Source organism: Acinonyx jubatus, chromosome C1, assembly GCF_027475565.1.
Source record: "Acinonyx jubatus isolate Ajub_Pintada_27869175 chromosome C1, VMU_Ajub_asm_v1.0, whole genome shotgun sequence".
Lineage (NCBI taxonomy): Eukaryota > Metazoa > Chordata > Mammalia > Carnivora > Felidae > Acinonyx > Acinonyx jubatus.
In genome coordinates this window covers 207,095,713-207,114,128 of record NC_069381.1, presented here as the reverse complement: position 1 = coordinate 207,114,128, position 18,416 = coordinate 207,095,713, and the positions used below count along the sequence as shown (strand labels likewise).

The window sequence follows — 18,416 nt, the reverse complement described above, 5'->3', positions numbered from 1 at the left end:
GCAGCAGCAGACCACGGGGACGCTGCAGCAGCCCCCGCAGCAGCCGCAGCAGCAGGGACAGCAGCTGGAGCAGCAGCCCACCCGGTAGCACCTGCAGGTGGTGCAGCTGCCGCCGCCGCCGCCTCAGCCGCCACAGCCGCCGCCGCAGCCACTACTGCAGCCGCCGCAGCCACCGCCGCAGCCGCCGCAGCCACCGCAACTTCCACAGCCACAGCACCCCATGGTGTCGGCAGAGAGGACTCCGGAGAGGGGAGGAGGGAGACTCGGGAGGTGAGGGAGGTCTGGTGCCGCCTCCTGCTGGGGGAGGGGCTTATATACCAACCCGGGAGCAGGAGCAGGAAGACACGTGACCACTTCCTTGTTGCTATTTGGCTCTATTTACAGGGAAGAATCGCATCATCTCTTATGTGCTTCCCTTTGAGATATCTTTGGCTTCATCACCTGTGTAGTTTACTGTTTAAATAAACCTATATTCCAGTTTAAGTTTAAAACACTTACAGTATCTAGGGAATCCTCCTGGGAACCGGGAGCGTGTTGAGGCTACCACGGGACCAGGCAACATCTGCGTCTTCCCAAGCCGCCTGTGCCCGCGGGGCGTGCGGACCACAACCGTCATCAGGCCGCCCCTGGGTCAGGTGATCTGTGAGCTCTGAGGGAGCTGCTACAGTGAAGATCAAGGTGTCGTCCCTGACCTCAAAGAGCTTGCGATAGAAATGACCCTGGGAGCTGGGGATGTGAAATTGGCAACAGATTCAAAGGTCACTGCCAAGGCCAGATGCCATCATTGCATTTGTTGGCCAGGGGAAACTAAAGATACCATTGTGATTTTTTTTTTTTTTTTTAATTAGGCTCAGGGCCAGAACTCACAACCCTGAGATCAAGACCCGATCTGAGATCAAGACCCGATCTGAGATCAAGAGTTGGATGCTCAACCAACGGAGCCCCCCGGGCGTTCCAATAACAGTATTTCTATCCTTTTTTTTTTTTTTTTTAACAGGCTCCATACCCAATGGGGGGCTTGAAGTCATGATTCTGAGATCAAGAATCAGATGTTCTACCGACTATGCCAGCCAGGCACCTTGTCATGGTGATTTCTTATACCCAGGTCATACTGATTTATTTTATTTTATTTTATTTTATTTTATTTTATTTTATTTATTTACTTTTGAAACAGAGAGGCAGAGTGCAAGTGGGGGAGGGGCAGCGAAAGAGAGGGAGACACTGAATCCAAAGCAGGCTCCAGGCTCTGAGCTGTCAGCACAGAGCCTGACGTGGGGCTCGAACCCATGAACTGGGAGATCATGACCTGAGCCGAAGTCGGATGCCTAACGGACTGAGTCACCCAAGCAACCCCTGATTATTTTAAAAATGGAAATAAATCCTCTTAAGAGTCTGCATTTTAATGGTGTAATCCTCGGTGTATTTTGCTCTAGATGAGGAATTAGTTTTTGGCTTTGACATCAGTTGATGTCTGCTAAGGAGGCTGACCTAGGCAATTTTGAGAGCAGGGTGGTACCTTGGGGGACACAGGTGCAGAGGCCTGAGAAGTGAGGAGAGTCCCGATGTGGGGAGAAAGGAAGTGTGAGATGTGGTGAATGTGTAGTTGGGGTCCTGTGGGGTCTGAGGGCTAGCGACCAACAAGCAGGCTGGAAAAACAGAAAACAAAAGGATGAGAGCAAAAGCGGGCTCTGTGCTGCGTGTGCTGATGGAGGGGCACTCTGGCCTTTCAGGGAGTTCTGAGGACCTTCGTGGGGATCTTCAGAGATCAACAGATTCCCCAAACTACGTTTTGTAAATGGCTTGCTGCTCAGAGTTTATTTTTCCAGTCCAGTGAGATTGTCCTTCAGGAATCTGAGTGACAGAAAATGCTGTAAGGTCCCCGGGGCATGTTGACATTGTTATTAATGATCCCAAACTATTTTTGTGGTATGTGGACTAGAGCCTTTCAACCACCGGGGGGTGGGGGGGTGGGGGGGGGCAAGAGATAAGAGGTTTTAAGAGATTTGAGAGCTTTTAAGGAAGCAGAATCAATAGAATTGGATAGAAGACCAGAAATGGGGCTGAGAGAAACAAAGGATTCAAAGCCGACATTTTAATGGATTGTCCATTTGATGGAGAAGGCATGCAGTGGAGGAATGTACCTTTTGTGTCGTGGGGTTGGTGATTATGCCTTGAGTCTGTGGCCTGGGACATGGCAGGTGCCTCGGAAAAGCCTTGGGAAGAGGGCGGAGCACCAGTTGGATGTCGGTGGATTTGGGGTGTGGAGGAGATTCTAAATGGGAGGAAGGGATCCGTGAAATGCACATGGAAACTGAAGCCCCGGTTCTGGATGTGAGCACGTAGGGAGGGAGTGTAGTGGGAGAGAAGGGAGTGTCAGGTCAAGACTTTCCGTAGAGAACTTGTGGGGTTGAGGGAGAAAAGAGGATCATTTGGTTTAAAAATAGTCCGCATTTCTTTGGAAAGGTAGCTGTGAACATGTAAACCTCGCAAGAACCAAAGGGACCCATTTAACGAGGTGTGAGCCACACAACAGTGATAGATGTGACAAAACCGGAGACAAATGGTTTGTTCAACTCGGTTGTTCATATGGACTCGACCTCTTGGAAGTTTCTGTTAGAGCGGGGTGGGGGGTGGGGTGCGGAGGGCTCCAACTGAATATATGGAGAGAAAATCACCGAGGTGAAAAGGAGCTGGCAGTAATCAAGTGCCTTCTTAGGTTAACATCTCAAAGGTTCAGCTGTGTTTCTGTGGAAATGGAGATCACCTCCCAAATGTGAGCATGTCTTAGTCTGCCTCTAAAATGACTGTAAGAAGGGGCACCTGCACGACTCAGTCGGTTAACCGTCCAGCTCTTGATTTTGGCTCAGATCATGATCTCACGGTTCATGAGATCGAGCTCTGAGTCGGGCTCTGAGCTGACAGCACGGAGGCTGCTGGGGAGTCTCTCCCTCTCTCTCGCTCTCTCTCTCTGCCCCTCCCCTGTGCACGTGGGTGCTCATTCTCTCTTTCTCTCTGCCTCAAAATAAATAAACATTAAAAAAATAAAATAAAATGACTTTAAGAAGAAAAGCTAAAATTAGCAAATGTATTGGGTCAAATGTCATCGGCTAGAATGTAAACAAGGAACAAGCCTAGATGAGCTTATCGTGGAAACTGCGGCAATGAGGAAGTGCTCAGGGTCACGGGTCCTGGGCGGCTCCATCCCCACCCGCTTCAAGATGCTATATAAGCCCCTCCCCCCGCAGGAGGCGGCACCAGACCTCCCTCACCTCCGGAGTCTCCCTCCTCCCCTCTCCTGAGTCCTCTCTGCCGACACCATGGGGTGCTGTGGCTGCGGAAGTTGCGGTGGCTGCGGCGGCTGCGGCGGTGGCTGCAGCGGCGGCTGCGGCGGCGGCTGCGGCAGCTGCACCACCTGCAGGTGCTACCGGGTGGGCTGCTGCTCCAGCTGCTGTCCCTGCTGCTGCGGCTGCTGCGGGGGCTGCTGCAGCGTCCCCGTGGTCTGCTGCTGCCGCCGCTCGTGCGGCTGCGGCTCGTGTGGCTGCGGGAAGGGCTGTTGTCAGCAGACGTGCTGTTGCAAGAAGCAGTGCTGCAGCTAGGCGGGCCGCCTGGCCTCTGTCCCTGCCCAGGAGACCCTGGAACGTTCCTCTGCTCCATTCGCCTAACCCCCCCTGTCCTCATCTGCTGTTCTGAGACTGACCCTCTTTGCTCCTGCATTGAGGTTCCTGTTTTTGTTTTTGTTTTTCTGCTTTGGGTGTTTTCAGGTTTCCCATCTGAAAAGTTTCTAATCAAATAGCCAACAGTGAAAACAAGGACGCGAGCACAACATGCTCCCTCTGAATGAAGAGCTGACCTCATGGGGCTCCTTGAGATAGGATCGCAATTAACGTTCTTTAGACCTATGTGATTATTTCCTTCCCATGTCTGTGCTTTCACCTCTGCTCCTTTTTTAATCTTGTATTCCTATTTGGCGACAGCGTTTTTCTAAATGTCCTAATAAATACAAACTTTTAGCATGAAAAGTGTGTTTTTGCCTTTGTTTTGATTTTACCGTATCCCCCCTCCCGGAACATCTTAATCTCACTTAAAAGTCACTTGGAAATGGGCAGTGAGAGCAGAGCAAGGCAAGGAACCATGAGAACAGCCTTCCTGCCCCCGCTGCCCATGCATTTCAGCTACTGACATCAACAGAGCACTTGGAAGTGCTTCACCTACAACTGGAATTCTGTTTTGAGATGACGGTTTCAGTCACAGGGAAACAAGGGTCTCTAATTGATTAAAAATGCTGTTTTATTCACAAAGAGCCATTTCAAACAAATGTTCAGAAATACATCCACTACCAAAATATGGAGGGCTGCATTTGCCTTAGATTCCCATCTACTGGGGCCACTTATTCTTTGCATCAGGGGCACAGCCCCACCCCTGCAGAGCAGGCCCCGTCACTTTCCCCTATGAATTTAGCGAGCAGTACACATTTAGACTTTCAGTATTATTAGTTTAGCTTTCCATCCCTAACTACAAAAAGTAATGCCATCAGGCTGTGCTAAGTGGGTCAGCTTTGGTGGATGTGGGATTTCTCTTCGTTCTTTTCTGTTTATATTAATTTAACCTTGGTTGGGGTATTGCGAAGGCTCAGGCTTACTTTTGGCTTCATTTCAGATCTTACTTAGTAACTTAAACTTTGATGGATGTTTTTAAGTTTTATTTTTGAGACTCATGAGCTTAGAGGGGCTCTGACTAGTCCTCTAATCTGGGTCCTTTTGCCAGACTGTGGTAGTCCATTCTGTTTTATTTATTTATTCTTAAATGTATTTTTAAAGTTTATTTATTTTGAGACAGAGAGAGAGAGAGAGAGAGAGAGAGCGTGAGAGGGGGAGGGGCAGAGAGAGAGAGAGAGAGAGAGAGAATCCCAGGTAGGATTCGCACTGTCAGTGCAGAGCCCGACTCAGGGCTCGAACTCACAAAACTGTGAGATCATGACCTGAGCTGAACTCAAGAGTTGGATGCGTAACTGACTGACCCACCCGATGGCCCTGGTAGTCCATTCTTTTTTTTTTTTTTTAATGTTTATTTAATTTTGAGAGAAAGATAGAGGCAGAGCATGAGCAGGGGAGGGGCAGAGAGAGAGGGAGATGCAGAATCCAAAGCAGGCTCCAGGCTCTGAGCCATCAGGACAGAGCCCGACGTGGGGCTTGAACTCATGAACCGTGAGATCATGACCTGAGCCGAAATAAAAAGGAAACTACAGTTCAGTTGGTCCTCCATAGCCTCATTCCCTTGGAAGATACAAATCGAAATACAAATGACATTTTATGATTCAGATTATGAGTAGTATTTAGAAGGATTTAAATATTTTGGAAGAATGTGCTTTCCGTTGACAAACGTTCCCTGAGAAACCCCTAGCTATAAAGGCAGGTTTGAAGCCAGTTCAAAGATGGAGTAGATCCTGCCTTGGAGGGTCATTGGGTGGGGTGGGTTGTGTACAAAGAATTATAATCCAAGGCCAAGTGTGATACTGGCTGTAGGCATCTCCATCAGAGGTACAGAGGTAGTTCTTGAAAACATCCAGAGTGGTTTCCATAGCGCTGAATCTCGTGGCTTCTTGTTCCCTGTGGACTCCTCTCTGTCACGTTTGCTCTGGTTTGGACCGGAGCCGGAGAGTGGCAGAGCCTATCGTCACTGCAACGTGAGGGTCGGCCCTTGTCTTTGCAATAACTGTCCTCATCTTTTGCCCCGAGGCACACATTTCCCAGACGGATGGAGTGCTGAAAAGAAAGAGGTGGGTCGCAATTTAAGGGAAATATTTCTGTAGTTCAACTGAACTCAGCAAATGTCTTCATTTTCCAATCTGATATTATTCTCACTTTGTTTTCCCAGTGATTCAGACAGCCTAAATGAAGACCAATATTTGCGATTGGATCACAGACAGGCACGTTCAAGCAACTGACGCGAGACGTGGGATATGCGCTCACACGGAGTGCTCTTCCCGTGCTTTCCAGCCCTCGCCACCAAGCCCCGATACATGGATCCTGTCTGATTGCCTTGTGAATTTTGTCATAGCTTCATATAGTGGGAATGAGTGTGGACCCTGCTTGGGAGGAAGAAGCGAGAGCTGAGTGTATGCAGGCAAAGTAGGAACCACACTGCACACACATGCCACATTGTGGGTACAACAGCCCCACATTTCCTCCTTCTTTTTTTCAACTTGATTATTTAAAGTTTATTTATTTATTTTTGAGAGAGGTGGGCGTGGGGCTAGGGACAGAGGGAGATTGGGAACCCACAGCGGTGCAGAGCCCAACGTGGGACTTCATCCCATGAGCCATGAGATCACGATCTGAGCTGAAATCAAGAGTTGGATGCTTAACCAACTGAGTCACCCAGACGCCCCATGCTTCATTCTTTTAAGTATCAGGGACAGCTTGTCACACAGATTCACCTAAGCCACAGCATCAATTTAGGCTTGTGACTCAGGAACCCCATAAACACACGTATTGTTGACAGTCATCAGGCGTGTCCCAAAAGAAGTATTGTTTTGTCAGGGCGGCCCTAACAAAATACCATACATGGGGTGGCTTAACCGCCAGGAATTTACTTTCTCACAGTTCTGGAGGCGGGAAGTCCAAGTTCCGTGGCTCAAGGCCCGAGATGAAGCCGGCAGTGGGTTTGGTCTGCAGCCTGTCTCCTCAGCTGCAAGATGGCTGCCTTCTTGCTCTGTCATCGCACGGTCTTCTTTCTGCGCACGTCTGTGTCCTAATTTTCTCGTCTTCCAAGAACACCAGTCATATTTGTTTAGAACCCACCTTAAGGACCTTCTTTGGACTTAATCACCTCTTTAAAGAGCCCATTTCCAAACATAGTCACATTCTGAGATGTTGGGAGTGAGGGCTTCGACATACAGATTTTGGGGGGGATGCAATTCAGCCCATAACAAAAGAATAACAAAACACACAGAAGTCTAATGCTTTGTCCTTCATTTACGTGGTTTTGTTAGTGACCTTTGTTTACTATAATATGGACTTTGCTTTTTTTTTTTTTTCTGCCAATAGCCATTACAGATTTACCCTTACTTTCTTTTCTATATCAGATTGTCAGCTAACTAACAAAGGAATTGCATCTTGGTGTCCCTCCCAGGACCCAGCACGATGTTTGACAAATAAAAGTTCAAGAACGGTCGCCGGTTCGCCCTGCTGCCTGGATCCTTTCTTCACCCGTTGATGTCAATACTGAGTGATGGCAACTTAGCCAATCCTGACAGCCCCCATCTCCTACTTTTACTGCCTGAAAATAAGCTCACATCTCTAGTGAGCAGGATGGGGAGAGCAGAAGCTGAAGACGTGCTACATCTTTGATGCTCGGAGGGCCGCGTGTCCCAGGATTCGGCCGGTCAACCTTACTTTGTCGGAAAACTGCCACAAGGAGTCCTCAGTGGGGAAAGGCTGGGGGAGAGATGGATGGGACTCTCTCTTGATGAGAATAGTTATGTGACAGGAGGTGGTTCTAAAGGTGGAGGCTGGGGGTGGCTCAGTTGGTTGAGCATCTGATTTCAGCTCAGGTCATGATCTCGCAGTCCAGAGTTCGAGCCCCGCGTCAGGCTCTGTGCTGACAGCTCAGAGCCTGGAGTCTGCTTCGGATTCTGTGTCTCCCTCTCTCTCTGCTCCTCCCCCTGCTCGTGCTTTGTCTCTCTGTCTCTCTCTCTCAAAAATAAAATGAAATAGAAATTAAAAAAAAAATAAAGACGGAGCCAGGCAGAAGTGTGAGTCAGAGGATGGGGACCATGAGATAAACTCTAGAGGCTGAGAGTAACTACGGAGTGCCGAGTAGTCAGAGGGCACTAAATAAAAGCTTGGGGCTCTTGGGTGCGGAAAAGAAACCAGAAATAGAGATGGGTGGGTGTCAACTTAGAGTCTGAGGAAGCTCATGTCAGACCCCCTTCTCAAACCCTATCTTCTGAATTCCCAGGGGGAAGGAAGACTATCTTTTCAGGGGCTCCCTTTGGGGGTCTTACTTTACATGGTTACTCAATTCCTGTTTCCTTTTGTGATTTCATTGCATTTGGTCACTTCAGCCTATTTAAGCATCTGTCTTTGTCAGGCTCTACTTAGAATGGCAAGGAAATAGCCCACGTGGACTTGTGGTGTTGGAGCAAGAATGTCCTTCTCCTGGGAGACAGACCCCAGGAGCTTGGCTTCCCTCAGCCCCAGCCCCACCCCCAGACCCAGCCGGGAGTCCCCTGCCTCCTTTCTCTCTCAGCCCACTGCTAAACAAACCACGATGGATCAAGAATTTGATCTTTTCCACACAGAAAAGAACCAGGAAGGAGCACTATGGGAAATTAACAGAAGGGGGTTTGAGGGACACATTTTATTGTGTGTGTGGTGCGGACTCCTTCGGACAGAGCTGGAGGTGTGGGATGGAAGTTGCCCATTTTGATTATGTTGAATCTACACCTCCTCTTCTGACCTTACATCTGAAGGCTGACTTTGTAGTTTGCGGTGGCTGACAGACAGCCTTCCGTGGCGTCTGCCATGGATCCGGCAGAAACTTCTGGAAGGGATGCACAGGAGGGTATGGATGCTTAGCCGGGCAATGGCTGAATGGGAAGCACTCACGGACCACAGAGCTAACGGGCAAAGAGATGCAAAAAACCTGAGGCTTCCATTTATGTTGCCTTTTGGGGTAATTCTCAGCGAGGCCATAACAATCAGGATGGACGTGCAGTAGAAGACTCTAGGAGCAAAAAGTGACCGTCATAAGTGATAAGCCTCAAAAGTTTTGACCATGCCCCTAAGTGATCGGATGACTATGGAAGGTGTGTGTATGGATGTCCATGCAGTCCGTCTTCTGTTGCTAAGACTCTATCAAGGGAGAGATTTGGGAAGAGTTTCCTCTATGACATTCAGCTGTTAAGACAGAGGATGTGCCCCTGAGTTCCCTGCTTCTTGATAAACCCACAGTGGGTTGACTATTCACTAATCCATCTATATGTGTTGCAAACAATTTAGCTTTGGTTCATCGCTGTCTTCACATACGTACTACCTGCCTCATCTGTTGAGATTGAAATGCATTTTCCCCCAGGGATCGACGGTTTAGAGGCTGGGAAGAAAAAAAGAAATGGGTCTTTGAGGCGGGTTCAGCCTCATTTATTAGGATGACAGTTGCTTTGCATTTACAGAGACGGCAAATGCAGTGGCAAAACCAGGACATAAATAAACACAAAGTCAAAGGCGTTTCGAGAAGGGAGAACATTAGCTATCCCGATTCATTTTTGTCGAGGACGAGATTCGAATGCGATTGACAGAGGAGACTACACATTTATTCCTTTGGTTGGTGTTTATTACACGCAGATGGGATGACAGAAACTACAGGAGCGGGGGATTCCGATGGATTGGGGGTAAGGCTCCGGTCATGCTGGTGACTGAAAAGTGAGGAGCAGGCCGGGAAGGAGGGGGACGTCTTACCTGCAAGCAGGGTCGCTCGAAGCACGTGCCCAGATGCCAGGCCGCCCGCCTAGCTGCAGCACGGCTTCTTGCAACAGCACGTCTGCTGACAACAGCCCTTCCCGCAGCCGCACGAGCCGCAGCCACACGAGCGGCGGCAGCAGCAGACCACGGGGACGCTGCAGCAGCCCCCGCAGCAGCCGCAGCAGCAGGGACAGCAGCTGGAGCAGCAGCCCACCCGGTAGCACCTGCAGGTGGTGCAGCTGCCGCAGCCGCCGCCGCAGCCGCCGCCGCAGCCGCCGCCGCAGCCGCCGCAGCCACTACCGCAGCCACCGCAGCCGCCGCCGCAGCCACCGCAACTTCCGCAGCCACAGCACCCCATGGTGTCGGCAGAGAGGACTCAGGAGAGAGGAGGAGGGAGACTCAGGAGGTGAGGGAGGTCTGGTGCCGCCTCCTGCTGGGGGAGGGGCTTATATACCAACCCTGGGGGAGAGTCCTGACCCAGGACTCAAGGCCACTTCCCTGTTGTTGTTGTTGTTGATACAAATATCCATAGCAGAACCTCACATGGCCTTTTGTGCACTTCCTTAATGGGTCCTTCTGACTTGTAAACTTTGCTAAATTTATCTTTTACTTGTCTTTTTAAGGCCCTGTTTAAAATAGGACAGGAAGTAACTATGAAATCCTGGGTTTTTTTGTTTGTTTGCTGGGGGGGGGGGTGGTTTGGAGGATTTGGGGCAATTTTTTTTCTGGTAGAAGTCTAAGGGGATCAGAGTTTCCCTTGGGTATGTTTCACATTTCTTGGTCCTATCAGCCCAGGTCAAAGATTTTTTTTTTTCATTCTTGCACCATTTATTAACATTTGCGAAGTGGTGAAGCATCCTTTTAGACAGAAGAGGACGTTTTGAGATTCAAAGGGAAAGGTGATCCCAGGTCATATTATTTCGTCCTCCCAAGGCAGAGTTCCTTGGGTGTTTCTTCATCCTGTAACATCAGTTAGGAGGGGACTGTGGTTCCAAGGAGAAGGGATCCAGTGTTATCAGGGGTTATTACAGAGCGTCCTTCACATTCTGCCAGACGATAGAAGCACATCCTGAGCACAGCATTCCCAAGCCATGTGCCAGACTCGAGCAGGCTTCTGCTATCATCAGCCTATTAAAGAGAAAAACAAACCTCTAGGCTCAGTTCCTAGTGATCGTGGACCAGCCCGCCATGGACTGCTTCCTTGAATTGGTTGCTTCCATTCGGCCATCCGTATTCAGATCACTCTTTCCAGTTAAGGGTAAATAGTGAAGGCAATCAGCACAGTCTGCAGGTCAGGTTCTGTCGACTATTTCGGAATATGAAACTGCTTTTACCAGCCATCCTGGGACAGTCCGAGTGGCACACAAATGAGGCAAGCCCAGGTGTCCTGTCAGCCCCCTGAATGAGCCTGAGTCAAAGGAGCTTGGAATAATGTTATGAACCGGGCCTTTAACACAGGACACACTTCATGTTACTTTAAAGGAGGTAAAAGACCTGTACTCTGAAAACTATAAAACTTTGGTGAAAGAAATTAAAGACAACACAAGTATATGGAAAGATAGTCTATGTTCATGAGTTGGAAGAACCAACATTGTTAAAATAAAATAAAATACTACCCAAAGCAATCTGCACATGCAATGCAATCCCTATCAAAATACCAACAGCATTTTTCACAGAACTAGAACAAATAATCCTAAATTTCTACGCAACCGAAAAAGACCCTGAATAGCCAAAGCTTTTTTGAAAAAAAAAAAAGAGCAAGACTTGATGTATCACAATCCCAGTTTTCAAGGTGTACTACAAAGCTATAGCAATCAAAACAGTATGGTACTGGCCAAAAAGAAGTACATAGATCAGTAGAACAAAATGAAGAGTCCAGAAATAAACCCAAGCTTTTATGGTCAATTAGTCTATAACAAAAGAGGCAACACTATACAATAGGAAGCAGACAGTCTCTTCAGCAAATCATGTTGGGAAAACTGGGCAGTTACATGCAAAAGAATGAAATTGGACCACTTTCTTACACCATATACAAAAGTAAACTCAAAATGAAAGACCTAAATGTGAGACCTGAAACCATAAAAGTCTTAGGAAAAAAACAAAACAAGACAAAACAAAAAACAAAACAAAACAAAAAACATAGGCAGTAATCTCTTTGACATCAGCCACAGAAATATTTTTCCAGAAGTGCCTGGGTGGCTCAGTCGGTTAAGTGACCAACTCTTGATTTCAGCTAAAGTCATGATCTCACAGTTCATGGGATCAAGTCCTGGGTCAGGCTCTTCACTGATAATGTGGAGCCTGCTTGGGATTCTCTCTCCCTCCTTCTCTCTCTGCCCTTCCCCACACTCACTCACTCTCTCTCTCTCTCTCAAAAATAAATAAATAAGCATTTTTTAAAAAAGAAATATTTTTCCAGATATGTCTCTTTTGGCAAAGAAAACAAAAGCAAAATTAATTATTGCAACTATATCAAAGCAAAAAGCTTTTGCACAGTGACAACAAGCATCAACAAAACCAAAAGATGAATAGGAGAGGTTATTTGCAAATGATGCATCCAATAAGAGGTTAATACGCAAAATATATAAAGAACTTATACAAGTCAACAACCAAAAGACAACGATGCAATTAATATATGGTCAGTGGACATGAACAGACAATTTTCCAAAGAAGATGTAGAGATGGCCAGCAGACACATGAAAAGATGCTCAACATCACTCATCATCAGGGAAATGAAACTCAAAATTACAAGGGGCAATCACCTCACACTGGTCAGAATGGCTAAAATAAAAAACACAAGAAATGACAGGTGTTGGCAAGCATACAGAGCAAAAGGAATCCTAGTGCACTATTGGTGGGAATGCAAACTGGTGTAGCCACTGTGGAAAACAGATTGGACATTCCTTAAAAAATTAAAAATAGAATTTACCATATGACTCAGTAATCCCACTCCTGGGTATTTCCCCAAGAAGTTACAAAAACACCAATTCAGAAAGATACATGCCGTCCTATGGCTACTGCAGCATTACTTACAATAGCCAAGAGAAGCCACCCAAGGGTCCATCCATAGATGAACGGATAAAGAAGATGTGGCATCTATCTACAATGGAATATTATTCAGCCATAGAAAAGAATGAAATCTTGCCGTCTGCAACAACATGGATGGATCGAGAGGGTGTAATGCGAAGTGAAAGAAGTCAGAGAAAAACGAATACCATGTGATCTCACTCATATGTGGAATTTAAGAAGCACAGCAAACAAACAAATTAAAAAAAGAGACAAGCAAAAAAACCCAGACTCTTAACTACACAGAACAAGCAGATGGTTACCAAGAGGGGAGGTGGGTGGACGATTGGGTGAAACGGGTGAAGGGGATTAAGAGTTCACCCATGATGAGCACTGAGTAAGGTAAGGAAGTGTGGAATCCCTACATTGTACACCTGAAACTAACGTCACACTGTAGGTTAATTACAGTTGAATTTTTTTAAAGTTTTAAAGATGACTTCTTTGTAAATGCAACTGTGTCCTGCTTTTCAGAACAGAAAGACAGGGAAGTGCTTTGGGGCTCTCCATTGCACAGACCTGTAAATCATGCCTGCACCTACCTGACTTCAGTCACTACAGTCCCAAGATAACCGCTGTATAAAATAGCTGATTCATTTCTGGCTGCTACTTTTTTGTTGGAATGTGATCATGCCCTGTGGATTTTTAGTAGTTGTTCTTTCTTGTGCCAGGATAAAGACAGAGCAATGCAATTGCTTAAATAACTATCCTGGAACACACCCAGTGAGCAAGCATTTCCTCTGTGCCTTCAGCTCACACACATTTCTCCCCAGTGCTCTGACCTTCAAGATTCATCTGTTCTTATCTGAAAGGCCCTCTGAACTTCTGTTTTCAGGCACATTGAGATTTTCCATCGAGTAAACTTGGGGGGAAGCAGCGTACACAATTTAATAAATAGTTGTTGAATTATCCTTGTCTTACGACGAAGTAACTCTGACATCTGCAAGATGAATCCACGCAAAGAATTCCAATACACGGACAAGAACCAGAATAACCCTGTGCATTGACTTTCTCAGAGCTATAGAAAAAAAGGAGTGGATTCGGGGGGCGCCTGGGTGGCTCAGTCGGTTAAGTGTTTGACTCTTGATTTCGGCTCAGGTCATGATCCCGCAGTTTGTGGGCTCGAACTCCATGTTGGGCTCTGCGCTGATAGCTTGGGATTCTGTCTCTCTCTCTCTCTCTCTCTCTCTGCCCCTCCCGCTCTCATGCACACACTCTCTCTCATTTTTTTCTCAAAATGAATAAACATCTGTTTAAAAGAAGAAGTTGATTCTGAGTTTATGTAGGAGAAAGGGAATTGGGAAGACTGATAGGGACCCTCTATCGCGGGAAAGTCTTCCTTCCCATATAAGACCTTCAGTAAGGATGGGAGATGGGAAAATGTGAGGGGTGATCCAGGCAGCACCCACCATAGGCCTGCAGCTGGCATTTACAAGGGGGACCCAGGGGGAGCAGGGAGGGCTGAGGACACTGAGAGCCCAGCCTGGGAACATAGATGTTCATAGATGAACATAGGTAAGGGTAGAGATCCTTGGGTTCAGGTGTCCCCCGCGTTTCGAAAGCTCAGGCCTTCAGTAGTTAGGCTACTTTGCTTTTACAAAGACCTACATTAGGACCTGCTGTTTTTGCTAACGAAAGAAATCTCAAGAGGTTGTTCACTTTTACAATAAAGGCCCCAGTAGCGTTCAGCATTTGTAGAGGCAGCACTGCCCCTGAGCAGAAGAGCAGCCCCCCCCCCCCGCCCCCACCCAGCTCCTTCTCGGGGACGCACCCTCAGCAACTCCGCGTCTCCGCATCCGGCCTCCAGAGCTTTGAACTGCGTCTCTGAGTATCTGTGCGTTGTCTCCACTGATTTTGTGCATCTGTCGGCAAGCTGTGTCCTAAGGTTGCAAAAAAGCCAAAGAGAGGTGATTTGGGGTTCTGGGAACGCTCAACATTTGCTCCGTGTAAGTTAATGGTAATTGACTCACCACTTTCCGCCACTTTGGTTTTCGAAAGTGTTCATAGGAATGCTCCACTTCCAGAGAGCAGGGGACACCTGTGCTCTGGTAAAGAAGCATTAGAGGTGTGGAGTCAGTGAGAACTAGGATTCCGGGTTCTGGAAGGGGACTGACGACAGAACCAGGATGTGGGAAGGCGAGACCAAAAATAGAGACCAGTTAGGGGCACTTGGGTGGCGCAGTCAGTTAGTTAAGCCTCTGACTCTTGATCTCAGCTCAGGTCGTGATCTCACAGTTTGTGAGTTTGAGCCCCACGCCGGGTTCTGTGCTGATGGTGCAGAGCCTGCTGGGGATTCTGCCTCTCCTTCTCTCTGCCCCTCCCCTGCTTGTGCTCTTTCTCAAAATAAATAAGTAAACTTAAAAAAAAATTTTTTTTTTAATTAAAAAAAAATTTTTTTTTTTAATTAAAAAAAATAGGGATGAGTCAAAAGGCTTTTGCAACAGTCTTAGCCTGAGAGCCTCAGCGGTCTAGAGACTGGGGAAGAGAGGGAAGGAACAAATGGTAAGCAGGGCATGGAACATTCCCAAGAGGAGCCCCATTACCGTACAGAAAACAGCATCACATTAACAGTAACACACGGTGTTTTACTAGATTTGCTACTTAGTCGCTCAGTAAGTGGTCAGTAAATATTGTTGAATGTACTGATCAGTTGATTAACTGAATTTTGCTCATCATTATGTATTGTGTAGGTCCTCTCACCCCTCTTCAGAGTCCAACAACATCCTGCCCCAACAACCATCATCCTGGGATCCCCACAAGGTATCAGTGGGCTCAAGAATGTAGCACTCAGTGGCCCTGGGAGAGGGCCCTTTTCTCCCCTGGCCAGTCCCCCAGGGCCTGCAGTGATGCAAGTCTGAGGCCTGGGGGGGGGCAGGAAAAACCACAAAGGCACATGGTGGATCCCACCTGCTGCAGGTACTGCTTGAGGGGTGAAGGTCCTAAGCCAAAGCCATACCATGATGGAGCCCACACTGCCACCAGCCATCACACTGTCTTGTAGTAACTACCACGGCCAACCTTCCTGGCCACATCTGTACCAACATCATCTTGCCCTGATGTCCCTCTGCTGCAATGGAGAAAATGTCTTCCCCCACCTTGTACCACACCCTGGACCCACCGGGCCTCACAGAAAGTGTTTCTCATTGCCTTTTTTTCCACATGCCTCAAGTCCAAGTCCATCATGAGATTCAACTTCTATAGGTCCACGACATGAACCACTCAAAAGACCTTTAGTAATTGGGTCATTGGCCACAGGAATTAACCCCATCGCCTGGCTCTTGTCCCTTAAAACGACTTTACTTGCTTTTGTTTTTGTTAGGATGTGCCTCAGTCTTCATCCCAAGTGACCCCTGGCAGACCCACCTCCCCATTTCTCAAGACCTAACCAGACATGTCAGAATCCCCAGACCAGTAGAGCTGAGGCTCAGATGGGACTGTCATTGCCTGAATGTACGTGACATCATGGAAGCAGAACTGATAAATATTTGTGGTGACCCATATGGCTTTCCAACTACTTCTTCTAGCTTAATGAGCTAGTCAACTCGATTCCTTCCCCTTCATATACTTGCTCTTGCTCCCTGTTTTGGTACCAATTGTCCCCACCATTAGGGGAATATGTAAGTTTCTGCATATGGTACACGTGCTCCAAGTGTACTTGTGGAACGTCAAGGTCAAAAAGTTGAGAGACATTCTTCATTGGGGCCCCCCATGCCCCGCTCTCCAGGCCGTCTTTCAAACAAGATATCCAAATAATAAAGAAGATATTGACAGGATCGTGACGGAGTTGAAATTGTCATTCAGAAGCTCTGCTCTCAAATGGGCTGACATGGGAGGGATTAGCACCGCACGACGTTACTTAAGGTCTATAAAGGAAATTAAACGATTTGTTTTTATCTTGAACATTTAACTGTGTTTCCCTTATTTTTTGTTAGTGAAAGGATAGGAGACCTTTACATTATGTAAAAAGGTGTTCCTCTTTCCCTCCTAAAGGACAGAAAAGTTGTGCCTGCCACCCTAGAGTTAAGAATGGATGTCACTGGATGTGGCAAGGGGATGTCTTTTAGGGATACTCCACAGGGCCCAAGGGATGATGGAAAAAATTAGTTAAGCTGGGAAAAGACAGAGACTAAAGAAATAAGGACTCAGAGCACACCAAGATCACCATAATATTTAATCTTAACAATGCTTTCCATTGTAAAAGAGTGCAGGAATCCCTACAGTTAGCCAAAGACTAGACTCCTACACAGATACCATCGAATGGGTTCTTTGCTTCTCTTGAATTTGTACCAAAGCTGGAAAAAATAACATTGGACAATGATCAGATCTCAAAGTGTGACCGCATTCAGATTAACTTAGATATGGGAACGTCCGCTCAGCTTCATCCTGTTGGGAGATACAATAATCCCAACTCCCCAGCAGTACAGCCTGGTCATTGGAAACCAGAGAGCATTCAAATGTGTGACCCATTAGTCAGTAGCACAAATTCTTGCCTAAAGCCTTGCTCAAATGCATAAGCATGCCAGTTAAAAATAACCAGGTGTGGCTGTTGTAAACAGAGGGTACCATTCAGTGCATCTATCAATTAACTTCCTGCTTATAGTTCTACCTGGGATGATAAACCCTTGAGCAAAAGCAAGCCAAGTTAACAAACATTTGTTGAACCCATTTTACGTGCCAGGCCACGTGGGCAGCACAAGGAAATGTACTTCTAAGTAACTCCAGCTGATCAGAGAGATAAGAAGAAATAACTGGGTAAACTGAGGAACAAAGAAGATTTAAATAATAGCCTAATAAGAGTTGACTCCGAGTATGGGCTGATTAAGTTCCAAGGGAATATTAAGCCTTGCAAGAGTTCCAAGGAGGGGCTAATTAAATCCAATCACATAGAGAAAGTAGGAAAGCTTTATGAAGCAGGCAGAGCTCAAACTGAGTCTTGAATGGGAAACCAGATGGGAACAGGTAGAGAGGAGGAAGGAGCAGCGGGTGGGGGTATAGTCTGGGGTCATCCTGCATGAGCTGCTTCCTCCCTCCACCTCCAGCGGTGTGACCTGATTTTTCTATACCTCAATTTCCTGATGAAAATAATAATCCCTATACCATAGGACTGTAAATATGATCATACACAGAAACACTTAGAATAGAGCTTGGGACAGACCTCATAAATGTTAGCCAACGTGAGTATTTTGAGGTAGCTGCACGTCGTAAGGGAAAATACAAGACTTCTCCAGGAGGCAGAAAAGAAAGCACATGTGCCTATAGTGGAAAGTTTATTCCAGAGAATTAGTAGGTAGGTATTCAGGCTGCAAATACAAGTTGAAACTAAGTCTGAACTGTAGGTCAGAGAGACTTCGATGTTTCTTTTGCAAGCGAATTATGTGGCATGTAGAAATGGTATTTTAGGAGCACGTACCTGGCAGCAGCTTGTAGGATAAATTAAAGACGAAAACCTATAGAGAGACCAATGAGATGACTCTAGGTAGGAAATTCCATCCGCGTTAAAAATTCAAGGATCTCAAAAGCAAATGTCTTATTAAAATTCTTGTTCGTCATAATACATTCACTAATGAACACAATGGGCTTATGTCTTAGAAGCGACTACAGTTCGGGGTGCCTGGGTGGCTCAGTCGGTTGAGCGTCCGACTTCAGCTCAGGTCATGATCTCACACTCCGTGAGTTCAAGCCCCGAGTCGGGCTCTGTGCTGGCAGCTCGGAGCCTGGAGCCTGCTTCGGATTCTGTGTCTCCTCCTCTCTCTGCCCCGTGCCCCCAACTCCCCCCCCCCACCCCCCGCTCATGCACTGTCTCTCTGTCTCTCAATAATAAATAAACATTAAAAAAATTTTTTAATAATAAAACGTGTGTTTATTTTGAGAGAGAGACAGAGGGTGTCTGTA

At 47.0% G+C, this 18,416-nt stretch overlaps 1 protein-coding gene and 1 long non-coding RNA gene across 5 annotated transcripts in view; one reads left to right on the top strand and one right to left on the bottom strand.

Annotated features, from left to right (window-relative positions):
- Positions 1 to 4,104: 4,104 nt before the first annotated feature.
- On the top strand, positions 4,105 to 7,173 carry LOC113596250 (uncharacterized). The gene is made up of 2 exons (XR_003417013.2): positions 4,105 to 5,776; positions 5,875 to 7,173. It is a non-coding gene; the product is annotated as an uncharacterized LOC113596250 (long non-coding RNA).
- Positions 7,008 to 18,416, bottom strand: part of LOC113596245 (small cysteine and glycine repeat-containing protein 7) — a 34,026-nt gene continuing 22,617 nt past the window's right edge. For 3 of the 4 annotated variants that reach the window (XM_053215893.1, XM_053215892.1, XM_053215894.1), the window contains exon 2: positions 7,008 to 10,589. In XM_053215893.1, the coding sequence (XP_053071868.1) occupies positions 9,508 to 9,819 (312 nt within the window). In that variant the 5' untranslated portion in view covers positions 9,820 to 10,589 and the 3' untranslated portion in view covers positions 7,008 to 9,507. Of the gene's footprint in view, positions 10,590 to 14,295; positions 14,405 to 18,416 lie in introns of all 4 variants that reach the window. The other variant, XR_008295594.1, reaches the window with a different exon arrangement.